The sequence below is a fragment of the Ceratotherium simum genome, chromosome 23 (assembly GCF_057802395.1).
Source record: "Ceratotherium simum simum isolate JZ-2026a chromosome 23, ASM5780239v1, whole genome shotgun sequence".
Classification (NCBI taxonomy): domain Eukaryota; kingdom Metazoa; phylum Chordata; class Mammalia; order Perissodactyla; family Rhinocerotidae; genus Ceratotherium; species Ceratotherium simum.
In genome coordinates this window covers 39,228,305-39,247,982 of record NC_141922.1, presented here as the reverse complement: position 1 = coordinate 39,247,982, position 19,678 = coordinate 39,228,305, and the positions used below count along the sequence as shown (strand labels likewise).

Genomic DNA, 19,678 nt, shown 5'->3' with positions numbered 1-19,678 from the left:
TGTTTCAACTCAAGGAACTATTATAGGGCCCATTTGTTTAAACTGAAGTCTCTGTATCCTCAGTGTACTTTTGGATTTTATTGTACAGAGTAAGTGAGACCATTGGATTCAGTCCAAAAGCAGGCACGTCAGCTTCTTTCTTATCCACTGTAGTAATAACAATAACCAGGTGTCATTTATAGATACTAAGCTTGTTAACTAAAGTTACCACATTTACTCCCAAAGAAAACCTATGTAGCTAGGTACCATTATCCCCTTATGGAGGAAACTGATATTCGTTGAGTTAGTTGACTTCTCCAAGGTACATCGCTTGTAAGTGGTAGAACCATAATTTAAATATAATTGTGACATTAAAATTATTGCTATTAATACAGTGTTATTATATTGCACTCTCCTTGACCATGGAACCCTAGTCATAGCCAACTGTGTTAGAGATATAGTTGAGAAATACATATACTGGCTTTTGTGAATCAGTTGTGCTACTGAATGCACATAAAGCGTAAAATAAAACTGAAGATGAAGCCCTGACGGTCACTAATGTTGAAGGGGCAAACAGAAGAAAAGCATCTAGTAAGGAGATTAAAGAAGGACAGTTGAGGGAGTGTGGAGCCACACAAGCTCATGGAGGAAAATTTTAAGAATGAGCAGGACTGTGATGATAATACCTTCTAATATATTAATCATTTACTTTGTGTCAAATATGGCTTTGCGTGCACTAATTCATATGACTTACCCTCGATGACTTCACTTTTCAGATGAATAAAATGAAGCACTGAAACTTTAATTTGCCCAAAGGCTCTCCGTGACAGGTGGCAGAGCTGGAATTATGAAACCAGGCAGCCTAAATGGGCATTCTCTGCTCTGCCCCAGCGTGTTAACACTGCCGTTTTGAATTGTCACGTGCCCAGAAAGGTGAAGTGAGTCCATGACTGAAAATCATCCATTGGATCTGGGAATTAGAAAATCAGTTAGAGATCTTTTCCAGGAAAATTTCAGAGGAGAAGTAGAGAGGACACCTGATTTTTCTTGGTTAGAGGAGAAAATAAATTGTGAGGAAATAGAAAAACAGAGAGAAGAATGAGCTTCTGGTTAAAAGGGAATGTGAGAGAAAAGGTGGTAGCTAGGGAGAAATGCAGGTTCTTATGAAAAGAAAAGGTGATTGCATAAAGTCCCCAAGAAAAGTGAAGGGAATAAAGAAGAATATTTGTTATTTATTCAACTTTCATGTCTTAAAAACTCACCATGTGCCAATCCCTGTGGCTAAGTACATGGAGATGAGAAAACAGACACTGACCCAGCCTTCAGGGGTGAAGTGAATTAACAAAGATCTTGGCCTTGAAGCAGGGAGATGGTTCCTCTCAACAGCTCAGTGAGGGAGGCAGAACAAGTATTGATTTCTCTGTTTTGTAAATGAAATAGCCCTAGATTTACTGGTCCTTTTCCCTGCTTTCCTCAGTTCAGATAATAGAGATATGATGTTCCAAATCAAAGAGATGTGATGCTCTAAGTATCACAAAGTGGTTTTTAGAATTCATGAGGCTGCTAGTTTAGATTAAAAAAACAGAAAGGAGTAGGCATATTCCTCAGCCATAGTTTGAGGAATAGAGACCTGCTGAATCAGAATCTCTGCAAGTGGAACTTAACATTTTTAACGAGCTCCCTGGGTGATTCTTCTGCACTCTGAAGATGAGAACCCCTGCCCTAAGTCACTGGTCATAGAAATCAGCCTTTGGTTTCAGCCTGATGGTCAACCATTTATATCCCCTGCCCTATTTTACTTTCAAAATTATTGTCACTTTTAGAGACGTGGCTATAAAAATGTAAACATTTAATTTAATCAAGACATATAAATTTTACTTCTTTTTACATTCCTATTTTCTGGCTTGTTTAACATTTGGCAGATCTCAATTGAGCTGTAAGTAATGAATTTTACTTCTTTAGAGTGACTCCCGAGATATGCCTATTCAGCTGTGAGCAGTAAATAGTTCAACATGAGCTGTTCCTTATGTAAACATACAAAAGCCCTGACCCAGACTAAATCAATTTAAAAAGGAAAACATTAAAGCTATGTTTCCTGTTATATACTTAAAGTCTTCTTTGGTTCCTTATGATTATATTATTGACCAACTATTGCAGACTTTAGTTTATCCTCCTACACCACCTGCTGAATGGTTCAAGTGGTATGGGAGATGAGTTTCGGAAGGGCAAGGCAATTACAATTATAACTCCTACATTTTAGCCAGTAAAGCAGCTTTTTCTGTTAAGAGTAAGGAAGTTATGGGCATCTTCACTCACCCCCTTTCCTGATTTGAATTGCTGAAAGGTTTTAAAGACTGCAATAAGGAGAGAGAGCAAAGTTCATAGAGCTTTTAGAAGTATGAGAATTTGCGACAAGAAAATTTGATTCCTGCTTATGATATCAAACATTTCTAGGAAAAATTTAATTAGGAAATGAAACAATGTAAAGCTTTTCTTATTGTTACGATATTTTCATTGTATTTTTTAAGGTAGATATTGTTAATATTAGGCATTCTGGTCCTCACCGAAGTCATAAAGTCCTTTTCCTATGATTAGTTCTCCCTAGTAAAATATCGTTCTATTCGAATTCTTTGCTCTCATGATTTTGTAATTATTTCTTGTGCTGTGAAAACGTAGTGCACTAAATCAAAGTTCTCTTGAATGAAATATACTATCATTTTTGGCATTGCAGTCAGATTGTTTTTCACTTTTAACAAGCTATTTTTCAGTTATAAAGTTCTTTGCTTAGGGAAAATAACATTTTGAAAGTTGTAAAATGATTCCTAGCCTTTGAAAAAATAAAAATAAATTATTTTCAAATCTTATGTCTATAACCATTTATGTATTTATGCCTTTAAAAAAATTCAGTGTACCATGAGATGTGAAATATGTCTTTCAGAAGACATCTTGCTCTAATAGTGCATAATAAAAATTAATTTGAATGTATTTGAATGAAATCATTTTGAATGTTTTCTTAATTTAGAATTGAAAAACAAAGCAAAGTGCTTTGAATATTCTATATTATAATAACTAGAATTGGTTTTCAGTACACATACAACAAAATGTGCATATCTTATACTTGAAAGAAAAAAAATGAGTGAATATTTCAAGTTGGGAAAGAAATCAGTTACTTTTTGGAAATATGGACTCCCCAGATATGGGTCAGGTGTCCCTCCTGTGTGCTTCCAGTTGCATTCTGTACCTAACCTTGTGTAGCCTTAACTGTTTTGTAATTGCCTATAAACTGTATGACGGCAGGGACTATACAGGGACCCAGTATCCTTAGGACCTGTCATGAGGCCTAGCATGCAGTGCCCACCAAATATCGTTTGAATGAATGAATGCAAGTTAGCTTCTTGGAGAAAGGGCTATTTAGATGGAATGATATAGTTTCCACAGCCTTGACTGAGGCAAGGGATATGGAAGAACTTGATTGCTTTTCACCTGTTATTATATTACCAACAGTTTTATAGTGTCAGCGTATAGTTTTTAAATAGTCACTTTTATGTAGAAAAAGAGCTATAAAAGGAGAAGTAATGTTATATTTAGTGGAAGAAATGAGAGGACAACCTTTATATTAATCCCATGGTGAAAAGGATAAGAAATGTCTTCTAGGGACAGTGATAAGTAGGAGAGATTTTTTCCACAATAAATTGTAAAATCTTTGTTCCTATAAATCTTCCTAATATCCTCTTATTGTCTGTTTAATCTTCACAGCATCATAGTTAATGTTTCCTTTTTTTATTGCAAATATAGTTTATTTGGCCTTCTATGTTTATCTCTTTTTTTTTTTCCCTTGGATGCTGGAGGTTTGTCTATTTTTGGCTTTGTTGATCTTCTCTGTCTTTTCTGTTTCATTAATTTCTGCTCTTATTTCCTTTCTTCTTTTTTCTCTTTTGAGTTTATCTGCCTTTTTATGTTTAGCCTATTAATTTTGAGCCTTTCTTTTTTTGCTAAAACAAACATTTTAGACAATAAATTTCCCTCTAAGTGTCAGTTTAACTGCATCCCACAACCTTTAATGCATAATATTTTATTTTTAAGTGTTTCTTAATTTTTTTAAATTTATTTTTAATTTTTTGTTTATTGCAGTAACATTGGTTTATAACATTGTATAAATTTCAGGTGTACATCATTATACTTATATTTCTGCGTAGATTACATCATGTTCACCACCCAAATACTAATTACAACCCCTCACCACAGACATGTGCTGAATTAATAATAATCATTTTTATTATGATTTTTATTTGACCAGTGAGTGCCTAACTTAGAAGTATGTTTTTAGATTTCCAGACATGGGCAGTTTTGTAGATTCTCTTTTTAAATAACATATCTAACTTAATTGTGTTATGCTCAGAGGATGTAGTCTATATGATACTAACTCACTGAAATGTGTTGGCTAGCTTTATTGCTTATCAGGTGACTGGTTTTTATAAATGTTCCTGTGTGCTTAAGAAAAATATATATTCTCCAGTTGTTGGATACTGTGTTCTATAAATGTCCATTTCCTCAAATTTATTATCTTTTTCAAATTTTATGTTTTTTTTTTTTTTAGTATGCTTTGTTAATCCATTACTGAGGGAGGTGGGTTAAAATTTTCCACCATGGATGATATATTTGTCAATTTCTCCTTGTAGATCTGTCAGTTTTTATTTTATATGTTTTGAGGTTATTATTACAAATAAATTTAAAATTGTCTTACCTTCCAGGCAAATTGGATCTTTTATATTCAGGTAGTAACTCTATTTTAATAATTTTTTTCCTAAAGTCTATGTTGACAAATGTCAGCATAACTACTCCAGCTTTCTTTGGGCTGTTTGCCTAGTATATATTTTTCCATTTGTTGACTCTTAATCCTCCTGTGTACTTAAGTTTTAGGTATGTTTCATAAAAAAACAATAAAACCATGATTTGTTAAATCCAGCCTGACAGTTTTATCTTTTAACCAGACAGTTGGTCATTTATATTTACTATGATCATAGTTATATTTGGTTTTATTCTTATTGTGTTATTCATCCAGCTTAAAAATTTTTTTTTCTTTTCTTACATTCTAATTTTTGCTGCATTTATTTGAAAGTTATATGTCCCGTGTCTATTATTTTAGTGGTTACTCTAGCTATTTTAACGTGTTGACTTAACAAAGTCTGAAGTTAATCAATATGTTTGTCTTCCTTCTAGTTTTGACTCTTTGTTCCAATATTTTTAGATTATAGAATCCTGATTCTCTCATTCACCATACTAGCTGTACTTCCCAATTTTGTCATCTGAAAATTTGATAAGACTGATTTATATGAATTCATTGAAATTCATGATAAAACTAGTAAGATGAAATTTAACAGGAACAAGTACAAAATTTCATATGTAGTTTCAAATAGCCAACTCCATAAACACAGAATGTGAAAGAGATGGCTTGAGAACATTTCACATTAAAAAAGAATGATGGCTTTTCATGATAAAAACTATTGAATTGGGCGGGCCCCGTGGCAGCCCAGGTTCAGATCGCGGGCGCGCACGGACGCACCACTTCTCCCGCCATGCTGAGGCTGCGTCCCACATACAGCAACTAGAAGGATGTGCAACTATGACATACAACTATCTACTAGGGCTTTGGGGGAAAATAAATAAATACATAACATACATACATACATATATATATATAAAAGCTATTGAATTGAGCCAAATCACTTTAGAACACTTTATCTGAAATTACCTGATGCCCTAGTTTATATATATATCATTGTCTGGTGTCTTATTTTTGGCTTGTTATCTCCTTACAATTTTGGCATCATTTAATATTTTGAAGATAATGTTTGTTAGGTTTACCCATATAGTTACCAATTTCTTCCTTATCATTACTTCTTGGGATTCCTTAGGGTGCCTGGATCTAAGGTGTGGCATTTTTCAACAATTGTAGAATAACATTATCTCTTCAAGTTGTGCCTCCTCACCATTGACTGTATTATCTCCCTGGAAACTCCCATTAGGTATATTTTAGACTTTCTCCCTCTGTTCTCCATGTATTTTAACTCTCTTTCATCTACAATATTTCTTTGTCACTTTGGATTACATTCTGGATTTCTTTGGATCTTTCTTTCAATTCACTAATTATCTTTTCAGTTGGATTTAGTCTGCTTGAGTTTTAAATTTAAATAATTCTGTTCTCATTTGTAGTTCTACATGGTTCTTATTAAAATCTTATTCTCTTTGAAAGACTTTATTATTTTTTTAAATGAGTTACAGGTTTACAACAAAATTGAGGAGAAGGTACAGAGATTTCCTGTATACCCCCTACTCCACATGTGCTAGCCTCCCTCATTATCAACTTCTCCACCAGAGTAGTACATTGTTACAATTGATGAACCTACATTGACACATCATAATCACCCAAAGTCCATAGTTTACATTAGGATTCACTCTTGGTGTTATACATTCTGTGGCTTTGGACAAATGTCTGATATGAGCTGTATCCATCATTATAGCATCATACAGATTATTTTTACTGCCCTAAGAATCCTGTTAGCTCTGCTTATTCATCCTTTCCCCTGATCAACCCCTGACGGGCACTGATCTTTTTACTGTCTCTTTAGTTTTACTTTTCCAAAATGACATATAGTTGAAATTATGTAGTATGTAGCTTTTTCAGATTGGCTTTTTTTTTTTACTTAGTAATGTCTTTAAAGTTCCTCCATGTTTTTTCTTGGCTTGATAGCTTTTGTGTGTGTTTGTGTGTTTGCGTGTGTGTGTGTGTGCGCGCCGAATAATATTCCACTCTCTGGATGTACCACAATTTATTTATCCATTCACATACTGAAGGACATCTTGGTTGCTTCCAAGTTTTGCCAATTATAAATAAAGCTGAAAGAAACATCTATGTGCAGGTTTTTGTATGGATGTATGTTTTGAATTCTTTTGAGTAGATATCAAGGAGTGCATTTGCTGGGTTGTATGGTAAGAGTATGTTTAGTTTTGTAAAAAACCACCAAACTGTCTTCCAAAGTGGCTTGTATCATTTTGCATTCCCACCAGCAATGGTTAAGAGTTCCTGTTGTTCCACATCCTCACCAGCGTTTAGTAGTGTGAGTGGTCCAGATTTTGGCCGTTCTAATAGGTGTATAGTGGTATCTCTTGTTGTTTTAATTTGCATTTCCCTAATGACACATGATGTGGAGCATCTTTTTATATGCTTGTTTGCCATCTCTATATCTTCTTTGGTTCTGCTCATATTTTGAAGAATTTTTTTTTAACATTTTTAAACATTTTATATTTCATGTGTGCTAATCCAGTTTATGAAGTCTTTGAGGGTCAGTTTCTTCTGCCTATTGTTTCTGCTGCGTCTCACTCAAGGTGCTGTATTGTCTTGTGTGAATTATGAATTTTGTCTGTTAGTCTCTCATTTCACTTGGAACTTAATCTGTGGAAATTCTTTGAGTGGAAATTGAGTTCATCTCAGGAGAATTTGCTTTTCCCTTTGCTTTTGCCTGTCATCTGGTGGCACTATCTACCTCTCCAGATTTCATACCTGATTTGAAACTCAAACCCCAAGTGCTATCTTGTGATTACAAAATCTTAGAGGGATGGTGTTTTTTTTGGCCTCTTCACCCATTGCTAAGGCTAAGGTCAAGATAGGTAAGTTGGTAAGTTACCTGGTCACTTTCTGCATGGGCATTAGAAAGGCATTTTTTTTTTAAGTTTTTAGTTTGAGATACTTACAGACTCACAGGAAGTTGCAAATATATAAATATATGTATGAAAGTCCTGTGTGCCCTTTACCCAGTTTCCCTCAATGTAATTTTTTTCCAGCTTTATTGAGGTATAATTGACAAAATTGTAAGATAAAGTGTATAACTCGATGACTTGATATACATATACATTGTGAAAGGATTTTCTCCATGAAGTTAATTAACACATCCATCACCTCAGGTATTTACCTTTTTATTTTTCTGGTGAGAACATTTAAATTCTACACTCTCAGCAAATTTCAATTAAACAATACAGTGTTATCAACTCTAGTCACCGTGTTTTCCATTAGATGCTCAGATCTTATTCATCTTGTAACTGAAAGTGTGTACCCTTTTGCCAGCATCTCCCTATTTTCCCCACCCCTTAGCCCCTGGCAACCACTTTTCTATTTTCTGTTTCTATGAGTTAGACTTTTTTTTTAGATTCCACTATAAGTGATACTATGCAGTATGTGTCTTTCTCTGGCTTATTTCACTTAGTGAAATGACCTCCAGGTTCATCCATGTTGTCACAAATGACGAGGTTTCCTTTTTAAGGCTGAGTAATATTCCATTGTATTTATATATACACACCACATTTTCTTTATTCACCTGTCCATGGACACTTAGGTTGTTCCCACACCGTGGCTATTGTGAATAATGCTGCCATGAACATCAGACTATAGATAACTCTTCAAGATAATGCTTTGTTTCCTTTGGATATGTACCCAGAAGTGGGATTGCTAGATCATATGGTAGTTCTGTTTTTAATTTCTTGAGGAACCTCCACACTGTTTTCTGTAATGACTATACCATTTTACATTCCACCAATTGTGTAAAGGGTTCCCTTTTCTCTATATCCTTCCCAGCATTTATCATCTCTTGTCTTTTTGCTAATAGACATCCTAACAGGTATAAAGTAGTGATTCATTGTGGTTTTGATTTGCATTTTCCTGATGATTAGTGATATTGAGCGCCTGTTCATGTACCAGTTGACCATTTGTATGTCTTTACAAAAATGTCTGTTCGGGTCCTTGGCCTATCTTTTAATTGGGTTGTTTGGCTTTTTGGTATTGAATTGTATGAGTTCCTTGTATATTTTGGATATAACCCCTTATCAGATATATGGTCTGCAAATATTTTCTTCTACTCCACAGGTTGCCTTTTCATTTTATTGATGGTCTCCATTGCTGAACAGAAGCTTTTTAGTTCGATCTAGTCCCACTTGTTTATTTTTGCTTTTGTTGCCTTTGCTTTTGGCATCAAATCCAAAAAATCATTGCCAAGACCAATATCAAGGAGCTTACCACCTATGTTTTCTTCTAGGAGTTTTATGGTTTGAGGTCTTGCATAACTTCTTGCATAACTATAGTACAATATCAGAACCAGGAAATTGACATCAGTACAATCCACAGCATGTTCAGATTTCACCAGTTTTACGTGTACTCATTTGTGTTTATGTGTGTATAGTTCTGTGCAATTTTACCACATATGTAGATTCATGTAACTACCATCACAATCAAGATACAGAACTGTTCTATCACCAAAAGTCTCTCTAGGAGGGCTGTTTTTACTTCACCCTTTCACTGCTGATGTAGCCATTCATGACCCCAGGCTTATACGCAGGGTCTCCTATTTAGTAGATTCATCACCTTGGGTGGGCCTTGAGCTTTATCGCCTCCTGTGGAGTTAGCGGAGCAGAAAATCAGTGTCTGCGGGATTCAGCAGAACCCTTAAGAGCAAAAACTGGCTTTGGCAGGTGCTTATTTATTTGTTTTCCTGGTTTCACTTTTTTCTGGGGACTTTGCAGCTTCTGTCCTCTGGTGCCAGCTCTGAGATGTGTTTAAAAAGATATTTTAAGTTTTTTCCAAGCATTTTAGTTATTTGAGTCAGAAGGTTCAGTCAAGGTTTCCAAGATGCCGTATTTTGGAAACGAGACTCTGGACATACTAAAGAACATTTATCTTTATGGTTCTCATTATAGTGTTTTCATAATTAGAAAAGTGGACTTTGTTTTATCTTGGTTCCTGTGCACCTATGATTAGTTGGTGATTAGATATGCTTTCTATTCAGAACCATGTCAGATAATGTACTTCAGGAATGGTCATACAATTTATAAAGGGCCTCTTTATGAATAGTTTAATTTTCAGTCATATATTTTATTTATCTCTGTACTAATCTTAATATTGAAATAACTAAAACACAGAGAAGTTAAATAATTTCCTCAAGCTCATAATCATTGGAAAGTCTGAGACCAAAGCTCACATGAACCTTTTGCTACAATCTTATCCTATTTTCTACAACTCATATTTAAATGGTTTTGCAGTTTAAGTTGAATTTATACACCCAACTATTATAAATTTCTCAGATCTTTCAAATCAGATTAAAATGACAAATATATAATTTAATTTGAAAAGTAAACAAAAGGATAAAACATAAAATCTCCAACTTTGATTTTTAGAAAGTTTGAAATTTTAAAATTAACATGTTTAGAAGTATCTGGCTATTGCTCAATGTACAAACTCCTTTTTCATAGAGAGGAAGAACCTGTGGGAAGTCCTGTTTTCCACAGATAGATAATAGGAAAAGTATAGCTCAACTTAAGGCCAAGACAAAATATGGAGAATGTCAAGCCTAAATGAAAAACTGATGAAACTCTATGTTTTTGTGGTTGTAATCTTGTGATTATGCAGTTTCTCCCTGTGCCAAGGGAAATAGAAAGACTGATGTTAATGCTGGGCTAGATTGTTTTGTTTGTCTTTTAATATAGCACTAATTGTCTTTCCAAACATACTTTTTTTTCCTGTTAGCATTCTTAAAGTATTTTACTTCACCTTAAAAATATGTTTAGGGAATTTATTTAAAATGTAGAAAGCATTGGCTAGTTTAAAATAAGTAAATGTAACTTTTATATGGGGAATAATAATCTAGGGAAATAGGCTAGGCCACCAAGTGTCTAAGATATTTGCTGTACGTCATAATTTATGTGGACCTGAATCAAAAGTTTACTTTTTAAAGACTGTGTGTTCTTATTGCTGTGGACAGGTAGGTTCTCCACTTGGAATTTGTAAAGATTTGTGTCAGTTCAAATCAGTGAATTGAAACGGCATTTACTGATTACTTGATACGAGAGTTAGTTCCTGACTTCAAGAAATTTATGGTATATTGGAAAAGAGTGACAAGTTATTGTACTTATATGTATAGAGAGACCCTAAGAGCACAGATTTGGGAAGGAGGGAGTTGGGAAAAAGGGTGGTCAGAAAAGGCTTCAATGAAAGTGAAGTCTGAGCTGGGCCTTGAAGAATTAGCAGAATGATACCATAATTCAAACGAAATGAGAGCATTCTACCAAAATAGAGACAGTCAAAATGTTATTCCCTCCCACCTGCACCCTCAGTCATTTCTTTTTTCTTTACCTTCATTAGGGCAAATTGAAAGGGTTGATGGCCCATTTTATGGGCCCTATTTCTAATGCAATTCTTGGGTTCATTTGTAAAACTTTAGGCCACCTTTCTTTGCATGCCCATTCCTAGATTGTAATTTTTCTGAGTTAGAAAAGAGAAAAAGAAAACTAGTTTTAGCTCTTACCTTAGGAATAATGAGAATTCATCTGTCTCTGTTTCTCTGGCTCCTACTATGTCTTCTTGACCAATGCCTGTTTGTTTGCCTGTTACCTTATTTTAACTCCCTCTGATATTTCCCTGCCTGAGCTGCCTGCTCATTCAATTCCAGTCCTCTCCCTACTCCACTCTTCACTTGAATTCATTAGCCTCAGCCCTCACCTTGCCTGACCCAATGCATGCCATCTCCCTTCCTGAGCAATTGGCCCAGACACCTGCCATCGTGTGTCTCAATAGTCTTCCACTTTCCATCAGTATTTGACCACCCTCTGCATATGGTCTGACTTATGTAAACTACTTAGTTAGCCAAGGCATAGTCTTAATCAGATTCTTACCCTCTTTCTGTAATTTTCGCACTGGGACCCAAAGCTCCCCCTGGTCTCCACTAGTTAGTTTCGTTAGTGTTCAGTTGATGTAAAGTAAAACTATTTTTATCCTCTATGTTCTTTTAATTTTTATGTTGATTCAAACTTGCATAGGAGCCAAATATTATTTTCCTTTTGATAACCTACTTTAAAGCATTTGTGAACCAACAAAACTAAAAAGTTCTCAAACTCACACAAACTTAAGTTTATCTGGCTCCGGACCCCTGAACGCTGTTCTTCCTACTATACCATACCACCTTGCTGTTTTTCTTCTAAAATATTCATTAAAAATTGAAGCATTTACTTCCTCTAATTTAGCTTTAAGCTACTGATAATTTTATTCATTTGCTTAGCATTGGGTCCAGGAGAATCCATGTTGCAACTCTATATGAGCCAGTAATCATCACTCTGTTTCTACATCAGTAAACAATGTAGTCTTCTCAAAAATTTAGTCTGTATGACAGTTGGGTTATATAAAGAACCAAAGGCAAGGGGTAGGGGAGTGAAATAGTTTAACAAGTCTCTATCACCTTTCCTAACAAGACATCAAAGGGCTGAGGAAGGTAGGTGATTAGCATTGGAAAGACTAGGTTTTGAGTCAGAAAACCTGGATTTAAGTTGCAGTTTTGTCTGTCATACTAGCTCTGTAACTTTGGCTAAATCTTTCAACTCTCTGAATTATTTTCTCTTTAGTAATAATGGAGGTAATAATAGAACCTCACTGCATCTCAAGGATTGAAACCATGTACGTGAAAGTACTTAGAAAAACAGTCCAGTGCTGAGAATAATGTAAGAAATCATTATAGTATAGATTACTGTTAAGTGATAAGTTTTGGATATATGGTAACTTTCATAGATTTGGTTAACTCAGTGAATTCTTCAGTAATCCAAAGGAAAAAATGATAATTATACTATGTTAGGGAACAAAATAAACATAGAATATTTATTTTTAATCTATTTATGGTTTTTCACTGTCTTTACAGGAGAGCCTTGAACTTAGGAATTCTTCGAGACCCTGGATCAGAAATTGAAGACAGACAATACCAAATAGACCTGCAGTCCATCAATATTGGTACTGCACAATGGGATCAACTAAAACCAGAGAAGGAAAGTGGCACAGGAGGAGTGCTAACAGAGAGTGAAAGAAATTCTCAAAATCCAGCCCTTGAGTGGAATATGGCCAGCAGGTAGGTAATGATTGAGAAACTTTCTACACTTTCTAAAATTTCATTGCCAGAAGAACAAGAGGTGATATAATCTTTTGCAACCTAAGTGTTTTGGTATTGCTTCTGCATTTCATGACAAACATAAAATATATTTTGTAATTGTAGCTGATGATTTTGCTTGGAAACCTGCTAGTCCTACCACTGTTACACCTTAATTATTACAAATTTAAGATTGTGTCAGCATTTTTTTTTGAAAAGCTTGCTATTTGATGAAAAGTTCCTCTTCTAGTTAAGGATACAGTTACATTTTTTCCTTGAAATCCATTGTATTCAAGGTTAGATTTTTTTTTTAAATCTCTCTTTTCTGCTTATAATAATAAGAGGAGAAAAGTCACAGAGGCTCTGGGATGTTTTTTTAGTTCACTTTAACTAAAAGCAGCTATGTTCACAGAGAATATTTTTAAAGGAATTAGTCTTGTATGTGAACTATAAGATTTGTAGAGAGCCACTGCCATCTTACCCAGGCTACTTGACGGTCCATCAGAGAGTTAGGTAGGGTTGTTTGCTAGAATGAAGGTACTAGGCATTAAAGATACTGTTAGATTGTAAAACTGGAGGTCTTTATAATTTTAAGAAAGAATTATTTTTCATCTGCTTTTTTTAATTTATAAGATTCAGTAGCATCTGTTGCTTTATAACACACTATGGTGGTTTGTTGATGGATTTCTTTAAAACATTGTATGTAGACTTTGTTGTAGGCCTTTTGCAATGCTGATTGCTTTGGGGTTCTGCCCTTTTACCATCAAAACTATACTTAGCCATTTGTTGTTGTTAGTGCCATTGAGTCAATTCTGACTCCTAGTGACCCTGTGTACTGCAGAGTAGAACCCTGCCCGGTCTTTTAGCGCCATCCTCTCACCTTCTGGCACTGTATCAGAATCCGGTGCTATTCATAGGGTTTTCATGGCTAGCTTTTACAGCAGTGGGTGGCCAAGTCCTTCTTCCCAGTCTGCCTTAGTCTGGAAGCTCCACTGAAACCTGTCCGCCATGGGTGACGCTGCCGGAATTTGAAATCCTGGTGGCACAGCTTTCAGCATCACAGCAACACACAGCTGCCACAGTATAACAACCGACAGATGGCTGGTGTGGTCTCCTGACCGGGAAACAAACTCAGGCCACAGCAGTGAAATCCCTGAATCTTAATCACTAGACCGCCAGGGCTGGCTATATTTATCCATATCTTGGCATTAATAAGAGCAACAACATTAATAATAGCTTAGTGCTTATCACTTTACCTAACTTATTTAACTTAATTTTCACAATAATGCTGTGGGGTAAGAACTGTTTTCCCTAATTATACATGCTAAGGTCTAGACAAGATAAATAATTTGCCTAAAACCAAATGCTAAGTAGTAATCTGTACTCCTTATAAGGTTCTTCTTCAAGTACCCACGTTCTTTTCTAACTTGGGCTCTATTCATAATGAGCTTCTTTCAGCTTCCTGAAAATATGATGGGTCACTTGCTAGTAGGCCTTTGTATATGATCTTCTCTTTACCTGGAACTCTTTTAACTGACCATTTTCATTTGCCTAACTCTCATCGTTCATCAAGTCTCAGAGTAGACATCACGTTTTCCAGGGAGTCTTCCCTGAACGACCACCGAGCAGGTTAGGTTTCCCTTCTGTTTGCTCTCATCATATCACTTAGCATATTTAATTATACTTATCTGTATACTCTGTCTGGGTCCTGAGGACAGAGATCATCACCATCCTGTCCATCCCTTTATCCCTAGCACAAAGCACTTTCATGATATAAAATGTATTATTATAGCCCTTCATTGACAAGTGATTGAATGTGCTCCTGCGAAGGAGTATAAATTTGGGTGAAAAATCTCCCACACCTGGCCAAGGTACATTTCAGGAGCAGGATGCAATTATTGAGCCATCAGCAGGCAATACTCCCGGCAACTGCGGGGAGTGAGTGTTTTGGTCCTGAAGTGGGAGGGTCTGGGTGCACACCACACATCCACTACACCAATCCTGACCTCCAGACATCACATGATACCAGCCAAGATCAAGTCCCCTCATTCCTCCACTTCACTCAGTTTTCAGATTTAGGAAGTACCAGCTTACAAAACTTATACATCATCATTTCTTAAAAACTACAAATTCCATCATCAACAAAGAAGATGAGCCTTATTTTCCCAAGAAACTTTGTGACCATCTAGCCTTAACTCAGCTATATCTCTCCTATTCATTCCTTAATTCATTTAATAAATTATGTGTGTGTTTTAATAATTGATTGAGTTGAAATTCACATAACATAAAATTAGCCATTTAAAGTGAATAATTTAGTGGCATTTTGTACATTCATAATATTGTATAACCACCACCTCTATCTAGTTCCAAAACATTTTATTCACTCCAAAGTAAAACCCCTTACTTATTAAGCAGTTTCTCCATGTCCCTTACCCCACCTCCCATGGCCCCTGGCAACCGCCAGTCGGCTGTCTGTCTCCATGGATTTATCTATTTTGGATATCTCATATAAATGGAATCATACAATATATGACCTTTTGTGTCTGGCTCATTCACTTAACATAATGTTATGGAGGTTTATCTACATCATAACATGTATCAGTACTTCATTCTTTTTTATTGCTGGATAATATTCCACTGTATGTACATACCACAGTTTGTTTATCCATTTGTCTGTCGGACATCTGAGCTGTTTCCACCTTTTGGTTCCTGTGGACATTTGTGTATGAGTACCTGTTTGAGTACCTGTGTTCAGGTATTTGGGATATATACCTAAAAGTAGAATTACAGGATCATATGGTAATTTAATGTTTAACTTTTTGAGGAGCTGCCAAACTGTTTTCCCCAGCAGCTGAACCGTTTGTTATTCCCACCAACGATGTTCCAGGGTTCCACTTTCTCCACATTGTCACCAATACTTATTTTCCATTTTTTTGACTATAGCCATCCTACTGGGTATCATTTTGATTTGCATTTCCATAATGATTAATGATGAGTTGTTTTTTTGTTGGTGATTTGTAGGAGTTCTTTATTTATTCTGGATACTGTACCCTTATCAGATATGATGTATAAAGGACCTTTTTATTTTGTTGATAATGATCTTCGATGCACAAGTTTTTAATTTTGATGAAGTCTAATTGACCTATTTTTTCTTTTATTTCCTTTACTTTTGGTACCGTATCTAAGAATCCATTGCCAAATCCAAAGTCATGAAGATTTATGCCTATGTTTTGTTCTAAGAGTTTTATGGGTTTAGCTCTTATATCTCTTAGGTTGTTGATCCATTTTGAGGTTTTTTGTGTGTGCTTTTTTATTTGTTTTTGTATATGGTATGAGGTAAAAGTCCAATTTCATTCTTTTGCATGTGGATATCCAGTTGTTCCAGCACCATTTGTTAAAGAGATTGTTCTTTCCCCATTGAATGGTCTTGGCACCTTTGTTGAAAATTAACAGACTTTTGAACATTCAATATGTCCATGGAATGTCTTTTACAGTAGAGAAACAAAATGAAATCGTTTCTAATATGTGCCTATCCCTTACAGAGCTCAGTATCCAATCAAAGAGACGGACTAATTAATTAACTATAAGAGTGCACTGTGGCAAGTGCCATGATAGAAATAAATGCAGGATGTTTAGGATTACAGAAGAGCCACATCAAAATCAGATAAACATATTCTATGGACATAGGATATCTCAGGCTAATAGATGTGACAGACACATAAACACATAAACAGAACAATAAATTAATCTAAAATCAACATAGGTACAAAATAGAGAATTTAAAGAAAGAAATGAATGAATAACTCTGTGGCTGGGTTTTCAGGGAAGGTTTCCCAGAGAACATGGCTTCTGAATTTGTTTCCACAGAGTATGAGTGGCAGGAGAGGGAGGGAGCATTTTGAACTAAGAAAGCAGTAAATCCAAAGGCTAGGAGTATAAAAAGTGGCATATTTTATTCACTTTTGAATACCCAGTACATAATATCATATTTGTCACGAAATATAGGTACTTAATAAAGATTTGAGTGAACTAATGCAAGATTGAATGATTAGATGATTAAGTAGAGCTAACATATCATGTGACTGAATGTGTGTTTCTGAGAGAGATTGATTCAAATGAAGACAAGAAATTTTAGATCTTATGTAGCTTAGTTCTATTGATTAATCTTGACAGAAATATAAACAGAACCTTAATATATTTCTGTTTTTCAGTAGGTATTACAGGTAAAATTCAAAAGATACACAGTGAAGAGTAATTCACTCCCTCCCCTGACCAGTATTAAATGGGAACCTTTATAATGGTTTTCATTCATTTTTCCTGAGTACGTTACTCAGATTTTGTCTTTAATCATAATGTGTTTCTATGTATATGTTGGGGAGGGAGAAGCAAGGAAGATAAGCATAAATAATCATCAAATTTTAAAACTTGTAGGTCTTCTTCCAAACCCTTAATTTTTCAGCTGAGGAAATCCATCAGGGTTCAATCAGGGCAGCAGAACCACTGTAAGTAGTATAGCATAAGGGATTTATTTTAGGAATAAGACCTTATCCAATTATGGAAGAAGCTGGGAAGTAAGGATCTAAAAGAGGGAGACTGTGGATTAGGGAGATGTCACTACCAAACTCTCTTGACCATGTGACCTGGGTAAAAAAGTCTGTAGGTCCCTAGGGAATCTGGGAAGCCAGGCACATCCAGCTGGAGGGACCACAGGAGGCTGGTGGAGAAGTCCATGGGAGGCTACTGCCTCTGTGTCTGGGGGTGAGCCTGCAGGTGCTGTTGGTGAGCATGACCAACCATCAAGAAAAAGAGCTGGTCACAGAGCTGGGAAGAGTGAGGACAAGCTGGAATCTTCCAGCCTCTCTGCATCAGAATTTCACTGCATTTAAACAGCATGACTCGCAGAGAATATTGGCCACTATTTCCCTTCCACCTTCCAAATCTCATGCAAATTTCTCTCTAAACTCTGAACCATTCTTAGTAAGTTGTTATAGAACAAAACCACTGCAGGAAACTAAGTTTGAGGAGGTTTTTTGGCTTGTCCAATGTCTCTTGAAAATAGACGTAAGAATAGAAGGCTGGTTTGCTTCCTCTTAGTCTACTACTTTTCTTTTCTACTCAATCCTCTGACCCTTTACACTTATGCTGAAGTTCATTGTTAATTAATAGCGTTTTTTTTCTTTTTTTCTTAGCAACCGTATTTACCACATCTGGGTTTGTTTTATAATCTGAGGAAATGAAGTGCTGAGAACTAAAATAACCTGTACTGTTGTCTGCTGTATGCAAGTTACACATTCAAATCACTATTGCTGTTTTACACAGTGATTAGTGCTTTGGGTGTGTGTGCAGGAGGAGGTGGTGGAAAGTTTTATCTTGTAATTTCCTGAAAATGCCAGTATGCCTTAATTCTCCAAGTTAATATAATTTTCTTGTTTGTAATATTTAAAGATATAACTTGAATAGACTTGAAAACTACACTTGAAAAATAAATAATTTAGTTTTTATCACAGTACTTTTATTTGTCCCTATTACTATCTATGTTTGATTTCTGGGTAATTTATCTTTCAAACTTTATTGTTAGAGAAATAGTTACAGCATATTTATTTGTTTAAATATTTTGATACAACATGTACTAAATTATATATCCTACCCTGCAGGCCTTTTTTTCCCACACATAGGATTTTTTTAAATTGTTATTGCTATATGTTTGCTTAGCAAGCTGAATTTGAATTTGACACATTCCTAAAATCAGTCAATCCTGTGCTTCACAGAATTGGTAACGTTGACTATGTGGAAGTATGACTTTGTGTTGATACTGAAGTCCCTGAAGCGTATATCATTGGCCTTAATTCTGAGAGATTGTGACTATTCCATCTGTCTTTTGATCGCTTATATTTTTATTTTTGAAGTGAGGTGTTACTCAAATGTTCACAGGAGTCTTTGCATATTTTGATTTGTGATTAATGAAACATGAGGTTTTTCTAGAATTGCACCTGAAATCATAGACAGGAACGTGAAAAGAAAGCGTTTTCTTTGTTTTTACTCTTCAACCTGAAAACCAGCCCTTTTGTCTTACTGATTTGTAAGGATGTCAAGGGAATCTAAGCAAAATTATAGAATAGAAGTTAATCTAATTCCCATAGCTCATAGATTAATGCCTGGAGTGACTTAAACCTACTTGAATTGTATGATTTTATAATAATTCCCTTCAACTTTGTTGTGGCTTTACATGAGAGAATGTGATTTCTCATCCTGCTTAAAAGTACCTGGGAACTGGGTGTGAAGGGAAAAGCGATCCTGATGCAGCAGGAAAGAGCAGTCGGTTTTTCCTTCCCAGCAGCCAGCAAATATTTTCTTCCTTACCTGTTGGCTGAGGGTGTCCTTGGCAATCTGAAAAGGTGGCATAGAGATAAAAGGACAAAGATCTGTTTTGCCAAGTGTTATTCTTCTTTGTATCCTAACATAGTTACTGACAGACTGTAGGTACTCAGAAAATATTTAAATTGAATATAATCGTTATACTAGTATATCATAAAATTTTAAAATCTGTTGTATCTTCAGTTACTTTGCTGTCTTCTTATAGCTCCTAACATAATAATTGTTATACATATAAATATAGATAATAATGCCCTGATTGATCCAAACCCAACTAACCAAAGCCCTAAATAGCCAGGTTTCCCTACTTCAACATTCTGTTTTTAAGAGAAGGAGCCAAACAAGATTATATCAAAATTTACTTAAAAGTATTTATA

At 35.3% G+C, this 19,678-nt stretch overlaps 1 protein-coding gene across 8 annotated transcripts in view; it reads left to right on the top strand.

Annotated features, from left to right (window-relative positions):
- Positions 1 to 19,678, top strand: part of VPS13B (vacuolar protein sorting 13 homolog B) — a 741,189-nt gene that overhangs the window by 445,314 nt on the left and 276,197 nt on the right. For all 8 annotated transcript variants that reach the window (XM_087447588.1, XM_087447586.1, XM_087447584.1 and 5 more), the window contains one exon: positions 12,708 to 12,911. In XM_087447588.1, the coding sequence (XP_087303714.1) occupies positions 12,708 to 12,911 (204 nt within the window). The remainder of the gene's footprint in view (positions 1 to 12,707; positions 12,912 to 19,678) is intronic.